General features: G+C 43.3%; 1 protein-coding gene across 1 annotated transcript in view; it reads right to left on the bottom strand.

Moving 5' to 3' along the window:
- rimbp2a (RIMS binding protein 2a) overlaps positions 1 to 13474 on the bottom strand; it is a 34339-nt gene that overhangs the window by 333 nt on the left and 20532 nt on the right. The window contains exons 6-21 of the mRNA XM_030769138.1: positions 11692 to 11796; positions 10916 to 10966; positions 9290 to 9494; positions 8352 to 8500; positions 7445 to 7524; positions 7177 to 7286; positions 5563 to 6363; positions 4736 to 4887; positions 3681 to 4406; positions 3346 to 3477; positions 3081 to 3227; positions 2590 to 2698; positions 824 to 993; positions 524 to 692; positions 327 to 430; positions 140 to 211 (exon numbers count right to left, since the gene is read on the bottom strand). Coding sequence (XP_030624998.1) covers positions 140 to 211; positions 327 to 430; positions 524 to 692; positions 824 to 993; positions 2590 to 2698; positions 3081 to 3227; positions 3346 to 3477; positions 3681 to 4406; positions 4736 to 4887; positions 5563 to 6363; positions 7177 to 7286; positions 7445 to 7524; positions 8352 to 8500; positions 9290 to 9494; positions 10916 to 10966; positions 11692 to 11796 — 3282 coding nt within the window. The remainder of the gene's footprint in view (positions 1 to 139; positions 212 to 326; positions 431 to 523; positions 693 to 823; positions 994 to 2589; positions 2699 to 3080; positions 3228 to 3345; positions 3478 to 3680; positions 4407 to 4735; positions 4888 to 5562; positions 6364 to 7176; positions 7287 to 7444; positions 7525 to 8351; positions 8501 to 9289; positions 9495 to 10915; positions 10967 to 11691; positions 11797 to 13474) is intronic.

Raw genomic sequence — 13474 nt, 5'->3', positions numbered from 1 at the left:
TCTAAAAAAAATACGGACAAGAGTAAACCTAATAGCTTTGGGCCCAAAGTATCAGTTCGATGTCTGCCTTCAAGTGTGTCTAGTTACAGAGCTGCGGTGACCGAACAACGTGAATCGTCAGCACATGAAAACTACTTACGTAATAGAATCCGTCCTCATCGATCTCGCCGAACACAGTGATGATGTCACCGGCACAGAACGTTAGCTCTGCCTGTACCAGAAAACATCGGAAAACTCAGCCACCTCTGATGGGACAGCTCAGCAAGCTTAGAAAATGTATGCAGGTGTGTGTGCATGTGTGTTGATGTGGGTGTGTAGTGAAGTACCTCAACATCCACATTTGGAGAGCTTTCTCTGGGATCATAGTCATAGAGAGCGACCATTCTTCTGGTGTGAACAGAATGCTGGCGACCACCTCTCCTACTCTGTTCTGTAGAGAACAAGAAATAAACACTAATCTCTATATCCTTATTTTCAAAGAGTTTGGGGTGGGATCTGGAGAAGGCTGGAGGTAACGAGCTACCTATTCTATCCACTGGTGTATTTAGAGGGAGGAAGCCTTGCTTTATGAGCTGGTCCATGGTCTCCTCATCTTCTGCTCTGATCTCTGACACCATGTTACAGGGGATAAGTCCTGACCTGCCACGAATCTCACCCCGATAGAACCCATCTGTGTCTTTATCTCCATAAACCTGAGAGGGACAGAAAGAAAGAAAGAAAGAAAGAAAGAAAGAAAGAAAGAAAAGGTATTAGTTATATGCAAATCAGTGGGGGATACAAAAATGATCCATCTGAACGTCTAAAAACTAAGATTGCCTCTTACCCTGATTATCTGCCCTTCTTTGAAAGGCAGTTCCTCATCAGCAGCATCCGGGTTGGGGGACATGGAAAGGGGATCGTAGTCAAAAAGTGCGACAAAGATACGACACGGGTCCTCTGGCTCCGATTCATCATAGTATGGAGGGGAACGTCGCCCGCGGTCTCTGTAACCATCTAAGAAACGAGGACAGAAAAAGGCTGACTTGCACATTGAGGCAGGTTCTGTAATACCCATTGCTCAAGATCTTCCAAAGTAAGCATAGAAAGAACGGTTGCATTGGGCAATCCGAGTGAGCATGCAATACCAACCAATGGATTGAAGCTTCAGCTGTAATGAAACAAGTTTGTCATCATACCTGTGTGACTGTCAATCCATTTATTATTATATCTTTGAGTGAAGTAACCGATACACATTTTGTACTGAAATGAGTGAAAATGAGTGTTAAAAGCGCTTGTGGGACCTGATCATTTGCGTGAGTTAAGTATAAAAAGAGCAGGCCAAACATACGCAGAGACAGAACAGACAGACAGGTCACAGCACACAGACAACCTGAACTATTTTATTCATGCATAGTCATAATTCTGAGGGAAACAATTTTTTGATGGACCTTGGGTCTTAGTAGTCCTACATGGAACTGAATATGTTTTAATCTCTGAAACACCTACTGAGGTTCCCACAAAGCTAAGAGTCTAAACATGCTCAAAGTGACCTATGAAATGATAGTATTAATACTAACACAAACAGCATGTTACATTTGCTCATTGCACCAGGTCTGTGTGAGGTAGTCACTCGGATTTTGATGTATAGACTAGCTAGTGGCACTCTTAACGTACAAAGCGACACCCTTATCTTTTACCCCCCAGTCATGCATGGCAAGAGTAAAAGCATGGGCCCGGTCAATTCAAAAGGGTGAGAAATGTCACAGACAACTCAGTGCAAGGGCCCAGCATTCTCTGAGCAGTGGGCATTCAGTCTGCTACAGTGGGCACACCATCTTACAGCTAGTGTGCTTCAACGAGGCACCACACAAGCCTCCATTTCGATGCTGTCCAGTGGATCATGCGTTGCAAGTCAGGCTCTTTCATGGCATTTTTTTTGTCCACTCCCTATTTTCCTCTCCCCAGTCTGTGGATTGGCTCAACCTGTGCTTTTGGTGGAGAGCGGAGCTTTAACACGTACCATAAGGAGGCCTGGAGCCTCTGCACCTCCGCGAGGACCATGTCCTGTGCCGCGCTACATTGCCATAGTAAACATCCTCCATGACCGGAGAGAGGTTCCCCTCACTGTTACTCTCTGTGGTTATCTCTATGGGAAACACCAATCAAAATGTTGTTACCATGCAAAAGCTAAACCGCCCCACCCCCACGCCCTGTCCATAGAGTCACTTGAGGACTTCAGGTCTGGGAGGGCTGGGTTCCTATGGTTTCTCTGCGCAAGGTGTGTGATTTCGATGAGCCCAATAGTATCAGTTTGAGCTGAGATGTTTTTTTTTTTTTTGTCATTGTGAGACTGAAACCACAGTGTCAGAGCCTTTGGAACAACTTAGAATAAATAAGATCTAATCACGCTTTAAGGGCTGATAGAACCAGGATATGAGCATGGATCAAAGACACAGAGGTGATCAGCACACACTGAAAAGCTCATGGACGTATTGCCATCCTACATATACGATGAAATGTTGGCAGAACATCTACAAAGGCACAAGGAACATTTAAAGACAAACAGAACAGATGGTTCTCGTTCCTCCATCTGACTGAGATTCCACTGACCAATGGAGGGCACCGTGAGGGGTCGACGCTGCGGTTGAGGACCGCCGTGAGTAGGCCTTCTCCCTGACTCTCGATCCATTCGACCCGATGACGTAGTGTTCCCTAGAACCTTGAACCAGAAATAGCTGTTCATTTTAAGGAAAAACTGCAACCATAACTTTCACACAACATTTCACAGAGAATAATATGATATAGCATAGTTGCTGATTTGTATGTTTTTATCCATGTACAGATTGCCGACTAGTCTATTCAGCTGAAAGTTGGAAAGTCTGAATTGTGTGCATGTATGCCTATATTTTGTAGGATCTTACTTTCCCAACACACACACACACACACACACACACACGCAAACCAACTGAACAAAATTCTTATGTTACTACCATAGTATTGGAATATTATTATGTCTTCTGTGGGCTGCATGAGTAACACTTTGCTACAGATTATATGAGTCTCACATCAATGAGCTTAGTTCATCTAGCTGGTCCTTCTACCTTGAGTGTATTGTGGGAGTTACGCCGGCGACCCTCATCCAACTGCATCTCTGAGTAGAGCTCCTCCTCATCCTCTTCTATGATGTCAGACAGGTCGGACCCTCGGCTGCTCTCTGACTGGTACTCTTCACTGTGGCTGTAGTGGGGCTGAGGAAGAACACAGGGCAATGTAACACCGGCTAGAAATTCTACAGTTCCTTCAATAACGTGATTCTAAAGAGGTACTGACTTTAGCCTGCGTTAGTCTAACTACATGAGTCAGTACCTGCCGGCCTAGTTCTGAACCTCTGAGGAAGTCATCGACAGATGCTCCTCTTCTGCGGTTGGGACCATAGCCCTCTTCATCCTCTTCCTCATCTGAGTTTTGAGAGTGAAAGGTATGGCTCCTCCTCTCCATCTAAATATCATATCACAATATCTTTAGGAATCCCTGTGATCAGTCTATTGTTTAGTCTACTGACCTATAATCAGGACCCTACACTGCCCTTCCAGCCTAAATACAGATAGCCCAAACTCGATGTTTGTGGAAATAAATGTGTAATATATGTCTCATAATCAAAGACATATAAAGGAGCAACGTATCTTTTTAAATTCACTCACCCGTCCATTTTCTGCCGCTACTCTCTGGGCTGCTTCACGAGCAATGGCCTTGGCCACAGTGTCGGGGATGAGTGTACCGCGGGGCTGTGGAAGGATTCTCTGGGGAGAGGGTGACCGCTGGTTAGGGCAGGATGGAGTTTCCAGGGTATGTCCATGTGGTGGAGCTGGGGACAGGCCAGAGGGGGAGCACACAGGCTCCCATGGCTGGGGTGGCCCACCACCATGCTGAAGCATGCCTAGGCCTTGTTCTTTGGTTTCCAGCTCTCTGGCACTTAGTGGTCTCTGGTGTTGAGGGGCTGGATGGGGGAGCTGGGGAATGTGGGGTTGAGGCATGGGGATAGTGGGTTGAGGCATGGGGTGTGGGAGAGCAGGTTGTAGGTGAGGTGGAGATAACTTTACAGGATGGGGCAATGGGTGCGGTTGCAGATGGAGTGGCTGGGGTGGATGAGCAGGAGGAGGCTGAAGATTTGTGGGTGGTTGGGGACCAGGGTGCGGCATCTGTGCCTGTGGCAGGGGGTGGGGTGGAAGGGGCTGTGGAAGAGGTGGGTGGGCTTGTGGTTGTAGTGGAGGCAGCAACAAGTTGTTTGGAATGGTGGCGACGATTGAGTCCTGGGATTCTCCTTGGGCTGACAAAGTCCTGACGACAACCTCGCGAGCCTCCAGACCCTGGATTCTGATCAGGTCGACTGTCACAAAGTCTGCCATTGGGTACAACACCTCAGCGATCTGCAGCATTAAGCAAAATGAAAGCCAAACTCAAACTCTGCACTGATGTGCTCGGCTGTAAAATCTGTAAAATCTGAAAGCTGATGATCAATTTAGCAATCAGCTTGTGAAGATGTATCAAGAAAAGGTACAATCAGACCAAACTACAGTAAAGGATTTACTCGGGACTGAAGTCCAGCTGGTGTCTTAACATTCCCTCACCAACAGAGGGCATATGTGTATTTCAAAACAGCATGGGATTTTCACAAGCAGATAACAGTACTAAACCTGTGTAGGGTTGCTGTTATAACAGTTATACAGGTTGTGATATGGTAGATACATGTTCTCACCCTCTGGCCTTTGGTGCACACTGCATAGCCTATAACATTGGCACCGTTGGATGTTCCCAGGGGAGTGAGGGGAGGGGGCTTCCAGTGGACCTGGAGTATCCCTGGGGCCTGACCACACTGGACATGCACATCCTGAGGTGGAAGTGGTGGACCTGGGTGAAAGACACTGGCTGCTCATTTCACTAGCAAATCCATGCTGACTCTAACTCCCATCATTGTACTATAGAACAGTGTGTTCCTTACAGCTCAGTGAACATGCCAGAAAAATAACAGCATTCGAGCATAATGTAATATGGACTCTCAGATGAAAAAGTCAGTTTTTACAGCTGAGTGATTTGATTCACTATTTTCAAGCATTTCGGCATCTGGCAAAAGAGCAAAACTAGCAAGAATAAAGCTACTTGATAAGTTGTTTCACCACATAGAGTATGGTAAGATGGGGTAGAATTAGAAAAGATAAAAGCTTAAATACTCAAATAGTGCTGGTAATACAGTGCAAACACATACGCATACATAATCCTGTTTGGAAAGCTCCTTGATAGTAAACGTTCCCGCCTTTAAAATATGTACGACACATCTTGTGATGTAGTGTGGGGTTCCACGTGAAAGGCACAAGCGAGAGCTTTACAAGTATGCAAATGTCTATACTGACAAAAAGCTGTTCACAGATATTTAATACCTTTTAACACACAGCAAAATGTGCACAGTTTTATTTCGATGTACTAAATAAGAAAAAAAAAAAAAAAAAGAATCGCACAAAAAAAAGATTTCTGACTGGCTATCTCTGGGGCGACGAGACAGTAAACTATGGTGCGTTTATATCTGACCTGCAGCCTGTGTGCAGAATTCTACCGCTGCTTCCTTCTTCTCTCTCTGCTCTAGAGGGAGCTGCCAGGGCATTTGATGGGGTTTGGCCACCACCCTCACTTTGTACACTGTCATGGCCTTGAGGTTCATAAAGCGGAGTCTGTAACAGCATGGCTTGACCACTGCATGCTCCACATCGTCCAGGAACACGGTATGGGCGTAATTACTGTTGCTGGGCAACCAGGAGAGGTTGGCTGAGTCACGCATAATGTCGTCCACCCGCAGACCGCAGGGGGCCACGGTAACATTGCGTCCCACCAGCAGAGTGCAGCGCAACTCATCCGAGAGGCCCCTGTCTGTGACGCTTTGCACCGACACGCGATATGTGCACGAGGCTAGATCCAGCTTCTCAATCAGCAATTTGGTCCTGCCTCCAAAGGGCACAGAGGTACGCACTTCCCCATCCACCAGAACGTTATATCCGTTAATGTTGCCCCATCCCAGAGGTACCAAAGGCGGCTCCCAGGCTATTATAACACTCCGTGCCAGTTGTTTGATTAGGTTGATCTTCCTGGGGTAAGGCACAATATCATCAGCCAGTTCTTCTGCCTCCAAAGCCCCAGTCCCATTGCTGCATGGGCCGAGGAGGTCGCTGCCCAAGCTGTCCAAAGGAGCCCCTCCATCTATTGAGGTTAAGCCCAGGCCGCTATGCTCCAATGGCCCCAGATCCTCTCCATCATCCATTGATGGCTTCTCTTTATCCTGGACAAACTCCACAAAGTTTGAGGGGACCAGGCCACGTTGGCCATCCAACAGCTCCCCTGGGGAAAGCAAAGTGAACCAACTATGAGTCATGCTCAGCACTCTTTGGGGTAAAACTATTAATATACCGCTCCCCTGAACACCCAGAGTGAGATAAATCCCTTTGGAGATAAACATTGCGTGGATAATTAATTCCATCCCTGTGAATGCTCATTTGAATACTCACTGCTGCTTAGATATTAATGTATGTTGCATATAGTGAGCTCTCAGTCAAACAGCATATTCCAGAAGCTGAATACCCAGAGCACATGGTAAAGACCCTAATAATAACTGTCAGATTATCAAATAATTTAGTACTGAAACTTTTAATGATGCCTGCTGTAAATGTTGAAGGATATAAATGGCAAGTCCAATTAGTTGATGAGAAATAAATAAATTATTTAAAAAAAAAAAACACACACACATTGTAAATGACTCAGTGTATGTGTTCTCTGAGAGTCCTTGGTTACCCAGGCCTTGCATGACAGCCTATGGGTATATGATAACCCCAGGGAGGCTTTTCAGTCTGTAGTTAATTAAATTTACGATGAATTCTGAGCTGGTCATGACAAGGGCCCAAACTGCACTGTAGAGAAGCATAGTATAAAGGAAATATCATGTGATTACATCTGCCATAGCTAAAAGGAGTGGTAATTTGCACAATCTAGAGATACTACTTAGATGAAGTCTTGGCCAATAATGTTAAAAAAAAAAATCTATATCTATATCTATACCTATATCTATACCTATATATATATGCTGAGAATGAGAAAGTGTTCATTTGCATGTTCCTCAGTATAGAATCAATGTCATCACTCATCAGACAGACTTACCTTCATAGAACCCATCATCATCCATATTCCCATAGACATAGAGGTACTTCCCTGCCACCAGGGGGAGCTCTGCTTCTGGGTGCTCATTAGGTCCATCATAAGGATTATAGCTGACCAGAGAAAGTGCAAACAGACTTATTAACATGACAAGAAATGTACAATATTAATGATGACACTTGTTATTAACAAGAAAGGGATTATTAAGAGACCAATCATTTATCACATTCCCATAGATCTAAAACATTCCTTATGCCTCAGCTCCTCATACCTGTAACGGGCAGTGCAAAGACGGACTTGTCCTGTGTAACGAGCCTTGGACCTGGGTGTTGGACTCGCCTCATCATCCATCTGGGGAAAGACGAAAAAAAAAAAAAGAATGAAAAAAATATGTTCAGGAGAAATGTTCAAAGCAAAGCTGTATTCTTCTCATTTCTTATGTTGTCAGTATTCAAGACATGGCGGTATTTCTCATTGGTATTCCATATATTGGTTTACCCCCTTCACTCCACTTCCATAATATGCAGTACATGTATTGCTGTATGTGAGTTTTGCTCATACATGACGGGTTGCTCCACGCACACACCAAGGATCATTAAAGCTAGTTTATAATACTGCCAATCACATGTGTAGTGGAAGATGAATTATAACACACACTACATTTAGCATCAAGACCTCAGGCACGTGACACACAACATGGCCTCGGCTCATGGTCTTATTTACGCATCCTGATTGTTGCATAATCTAATGTTTGTGGATCTCATTGTAAAGATTGCAGCAGATAGCAGAAGTGACATGGCATGAATGTGACTTCTTCAGTGAAAACACAATACTTAAGGACATTTAATGAAATCAGAGGAGAGGCAATCATTATTTTGAAAGTCAAGCAACACGCATATACTCCCCGCTAAAAAAACCTTTTTATTTTTTAATGCTGCCTCAGCGTTTGTCTTACTACATGCGGAATTGTAACATTTTTCCAAACCGAAAAACGCTGACAGGATATACAGCGCGACTACATTTGCATTGCTAAACTGAGACAACTGAGACTGTAACCGCGCATGGCAGACTGAGTAGAACCAAAGGCCAGTTATCGTCATGTGGCACGTGAAGTTTGGCAACGTTCACACCAGGGGTTATGAAATGTGATAGGATGGCTGCAGGGTGTAGGCGTGCACCTCTGAGGGAGACGCACGAAGGGTGCTGCTGGAGGGACTTCTGGACTGGATGGTGGGCTTGACAGACAGCTGCTCGGGCTTGTCGCTGTTTATCTGCAGTGGGTGGAGGAACTCGGATATCAGCGGAGTGCCTGCAGTTCTGTCATTGCCTAGAAACATTATTTCCATACCAGATGAAAAGCATCTGTCACTCGTTTCCCTTTCATATTGTGATAATGGTACATTTATTGATTTCTGTTGAAGTACAAATTGTACTCATAGCCTTAAAACATTTACAATATCTTCTTGCTGTTCCCATTACCACAGAAAGACATTCTGAGATTAATAGAATAGATAATGTTTCTCTTAAGTTCACTACTCCAAATGATTAGAATGGGTCTGCTAAAATCGATCCTCTAGAAAACATCTTGAATCATAAGATCATAAAGGGATCTTTAATAGTGTTCTGCTCAGTTCTTAGGAGAGTTCTCAAATATTGATCTAGAAAACTAATATTCATTCAATAAAATGATCATATATTTTTTATTTTATATACAGTAGTGACAACAGCCTCTATGAGACATAAAATGGACATCTTGAAATTAACTTTTCTTACTGTCTCTTAAACAGTAAGCTCCACCCAAAGGTCATTGATTTTAAAGGAATAAATGTCTATTTCCATCACTAAATATCCTGAAACAATGACTGACACCAGGGGGACAAAAGCAATGAGCAACTCTCTGACTAAAAAGATTCTCAGTTCATCAGTACAAAAAAACCCCGGGGATAGTTTCAGGTGAAACCCAGCGACAGGTGTGTTGTCAGAGACCATTTACAGCTGTATATTTAGAGACGAGCTAAATGTACACAGAGCGAATCCAGAGACTTGAAAGACTGCCGGAAGTCTGTCTTAATGAAACTGCATTTATTAATGTGTTAACGGGTGGCCAAACTCTTACCTTTTTCTGTCTGAGTAGCCAGACCGTTCAAAATGTTACAGAGCGCTTTGTCTGGATCGCTCTGGATCCCCGACCAGAAGGTAGAATCCGTGCTCGGAATGTCCGCGGTGTTCCTCTCCAGACGCAGTTTCTGAAGCTCTTTTGATAAATGACTAAATTGTTTACTTTGTGACCGACATTTTTGCTCCAAATCTTGAACCTTGACCTGTGAACGAAAGGGTTAACAAAAGGGCACAGGGGGAGAACAAGAGAAAACTAGAGATGATCCTGTGATGACATACGTAATTAAGTGAGGTTACAAGGTATAAGCAAAGAGAGCCGTTGTTCTTATGTAAACATTACCTTTTGCCAGATTTACAAATATTCGTCAATGAAGCTGTTATTAACATAAGAAGTTTCCCCTCAGACAACAGTGATTTTAAACCTTGTCTCTTCATATCAAAAGAAAGAACCAGCAACTAACTGTGATCCCCAAAGGATTTTTTTTTTCTCTTTTTGCTTAGAGCAGTAAGTTAATACAAAGGAGCTGTGCGCTGTGATCAAAGCACACAGAGAGAGCTTCAAAACATTGGTACACTTAAACCACAAAGCACCACATAGGGCAAAGAAATAAGAAGCTTATAAAACTACTCAATATGGCTTAAGAATATTATCTAACCAGCCCATGATCCTGATAAGAATCATCATTTAACCAACTCTTAGTTTAACTCTAGCAACAAGGCTGTAATGCTATTGCCTGCTTAGGAGCAGATAACAGTAAGCTGTGTCATAGCCATAGGGAGAGAGTGAATTTTTGCCCAAGTGATCTCTTCTATCGTGGACACTGTTTAAAAATTGGCGTTACACGAGTTACAGACAGCTCATCTAAATGTAACTTTGTCTGTTGAGAAAAGGTGTATACCTGCATTCTGTCCATATGGCTCTGTTTCAGAGAAAAAAAAAAGAAAAAACAAAAAAACAAAAAGAAAAAACAGTCGTCAAAATGAAAGAAAACCAAAACATGACTTTTAAATGTCAGAAAGTAATAAGCAAAACAAGTTTAGAATGAGCAGAATGAAGAACTAATAGAGGAACATACAGGAAATCTGAAAATCTGAAAGAATTCTGGGGGAGGAGAGAAAATTGTGGAATGTGCTGGATGTGAATGGGCCAGACAGGGGACAGAACAAAAAAAACCCAAGAAAGAATCTTAATAAAAACGAATCATGACAAACGCTAATTTAAAAAAAAAACGAAAACAAAAGAAACATAACAATGCTGTGTACAGTACTCCCTTCACTCCCGTCGTGAGCGTAGAACCGCCCTCAGTCAGATTGATAACAACGCAGGCGGTAGCGATTTCACGGTGTCACTAAGAGTTCACCACTACTTCCCTCGAAGGGAACTGTCGGAAAAGTTAGCCTCTTTCCGTACAAAATCCACCCAAACTGGCATTGTTCTCCCTTATCTATGAGCATTAGAACATCTGAATGGCTTGTTTCTAAAAGTGGACTTTTTCTGCTCTAAACACAGACTGTTTTGACCTAATTATAGCGTTTGCTCCAGAGGTAGCACTTTACTGAGTGGTGAACATGGGGGTTCAGATAAAATAAAGGGGAGAGTAAGAAATGAGAGGGTTTCTTTTACCTCTAGCAGATGGACCACACCTTCATGCTCTGTTCCAGCATCAACCAAAGCCTTTGAAAAAGAAAAGTATAAAAAAAAAAAAAAAAGATTTTATACTTAAAATGCGATTGCTCCACGTTTATTGAGATAACATCTACCCTGTAGACAGACAGATAATCAGACAGACAGAAACAGCTGAAGGCAGCAAAAGACAGACAGATAGACACACTGACTGACTAAAACTCATACGTGTGTGCTCTGCGATGAGAGGGCTGTGTTGTGACAACCTCCCTTGGGAACTGCAGCACTGCTGTGTCTGCTGTCTTTTCTAATTGCTTTGTTTGCCTGTCGTGGCTGTTCTCTAAAGTGAACGCAGGCACAAAGGAAAACGTACAAATCTCTAGGGCTCACCTTACAGTCGTCCCATTACGTAAGAGCTCGGGTTTTTATCTAGTCTCTCCCTTTCCGTATGGATCACATCCATGCTCTAAATGACATGGCTCACTCAGGAATGCGCTATGGCAGTAATCAGCGTCAGGCACAGAGTGTGAGAAGGAAAGACAGGCAAATGCAGGAAGGTGTGAGTTCAATAGGGAGATGCTGTAGTGTGTGAGTGTGTGTGTGTTGGAGAGAGAGAGAAAGAGAGAGAGAGAGAGAGAGAGAGAGAGAGAGGGAGGGAGAGGGAGAGAGGGGGAGAGAGAGAGAGAGAGAGAGAGAGAGAGAGAGAGGGAGGGAGAGGGAGAGAGGGGGGGGGGAGAGAGAGAGAGAGAGAGAGAGAGAGAGGTGGAGCCCCTTACCTTTTGCAGAAGGTCAATCTCCTGCTGTTTAGTGTTGAGGACAGCCAGGGCCTGTTCATGCTCTGCCTCCAGCTGCTGCCGCCTCTCTGCAGCCTCTCGCATATGCTGAGAGAGACAGAGAGAGAGAGAGAGAGAGAGAGAGAGAGAGAGAGAGAGAGAGAGAGAGAGAGAGATGGAAAGGGATAGAAAGGGAGAGAGATGGAGAGAGAGATGTAGGGGGAGACGCAGGGAGGGGAGGGTGATTATTTTGTGAGAATAATACATTTCAGTCGTTTGAGTCATTTCAAGTAATGCTGAGAGGAAGAGGTCTCAGGAAATGCATTGATTATTGTCTTGATTGCAAAGGTTCATTTCAGTCAGTAATCATATAAAAAAAAAAAATTGTAGAAATAATCATTTCCAATTATTAAGAGCCTGTTTACAGCAGCAGTTCACACTGAAAGCCATGCTTGATTTGATTGGTATCCAGTCCCTGACAAATGTGTTTAGATAACGTAAAGAAATAGAGAGCACTGAAAATGGCAACTGATCAAATACATAACAACACACCAGATTTCACTGTTTTATCTCATGTCAGGTTTCATCTGATCCAGTTACTCTCCATTTCCAGGGTTAAATTGAACAGAAATTGGAGTTGGAGTTAAGTACATCAGATGTGTTGTGAGGCTTAGAAACATAAAGCAGCTTATGAAGTCTGACATCCATCTTTCTCTCCGTGAGAGAAGCAAAGCCTCTTTTCCTATTTGAATTTCTCTGAGGTGTCTGAAACACACAGAGGTTTGCATAATCACCAGAGGGCTTATTCTTCACTTGAGCAGAACAGTAAGTGAAGAGTCTGCCGGAGACTGTGCAGAGTAAGAGAGAGAGAGAGAGAGTGAGAGAGAGAGAGAGAGAGAGAGAGAGAGAGGGAAAGAGAGAGAGAGAGAGAGAGAGAGAGAGAGAGAGAGAGAGAGAGAGAGAGGATTCTCTATGTTCCCTGCTTCAGTTTAAGTAGATATTAGCAGGCCAATACTGTGAATTCACTGTGTAACTGCTATGTCCAGTAATTTCATCCTTTCAAAACCAACCAATGCCACTGGACAGACTGGGATGGTTACAATCTGTTCATCATCACCATCATCATCATCGTCATCATCATCGTGATGTATGGTGTGATGCATATAGATGTATCAGACACTTAGCAAGAAGTAAAAAAATATCAGAAAAAAGGAAAAGGAGAAAGAAAAAAATTAAAATCAAGGAAGTGCACATTTCCCGATACGCATAATTTCAGGCTTGTGCAACTGTGCAGTGACTTACACTAATGACTTCTTCAGATTGGTTGCTTGAGTCACAGAATGTAACTAAATAAAACTCAAAGAGCGCAAACTCTATTAAAAAGTTCTGTTCTTTTCCAGAACAATGGTATAACCTCTGTCACCTTTCTTCAAACATTGAAAACTTTCTTTTTTGGGAGACTTAGTAAAATGCATTCAATTGTCTGAAGAGAGTACAAAGAGAAATTTTCTGTCAGAGAGGCAAGTCAAAGTGATATAGGGTAGAGACAATCCTTAAATAAATTATGTCACAGTGCTCTTCTCTTCTCTTCTCTTCTCTTCTCTTCTCTTCTCTTCTCTTCTCTTCTCAGTTTCTGCTCTCTGCTCTCATTATCCAATCAATATTAACTCATATAAAAGGAATAAACTTTTTGAGGTGGGAGGCAGGGTCGATTTCTTGCTATGAGAGCTTTTTGCAAGATGAGACAAATATTACAAACAGGTAATCAATAAAGTGGAAGCAAACC

This window comes from Chanos chanos, chromosome 3, assembly GCF_902362185.1.
Source record: "Chanos chanos chromosome 3, fChaCha1.1, whole genome shotgun sequence".
NCBI classification, from domain to species: domain Eukaryota; kingdom Metazoa; phylum Chordata; class Actinopteri; order Gonorynchiformes; family Chanidae; genus Chanos; species Chanos chanos.
This window is presented reverse-complemented; position numbering and strand designations above follow the sequence as displayed.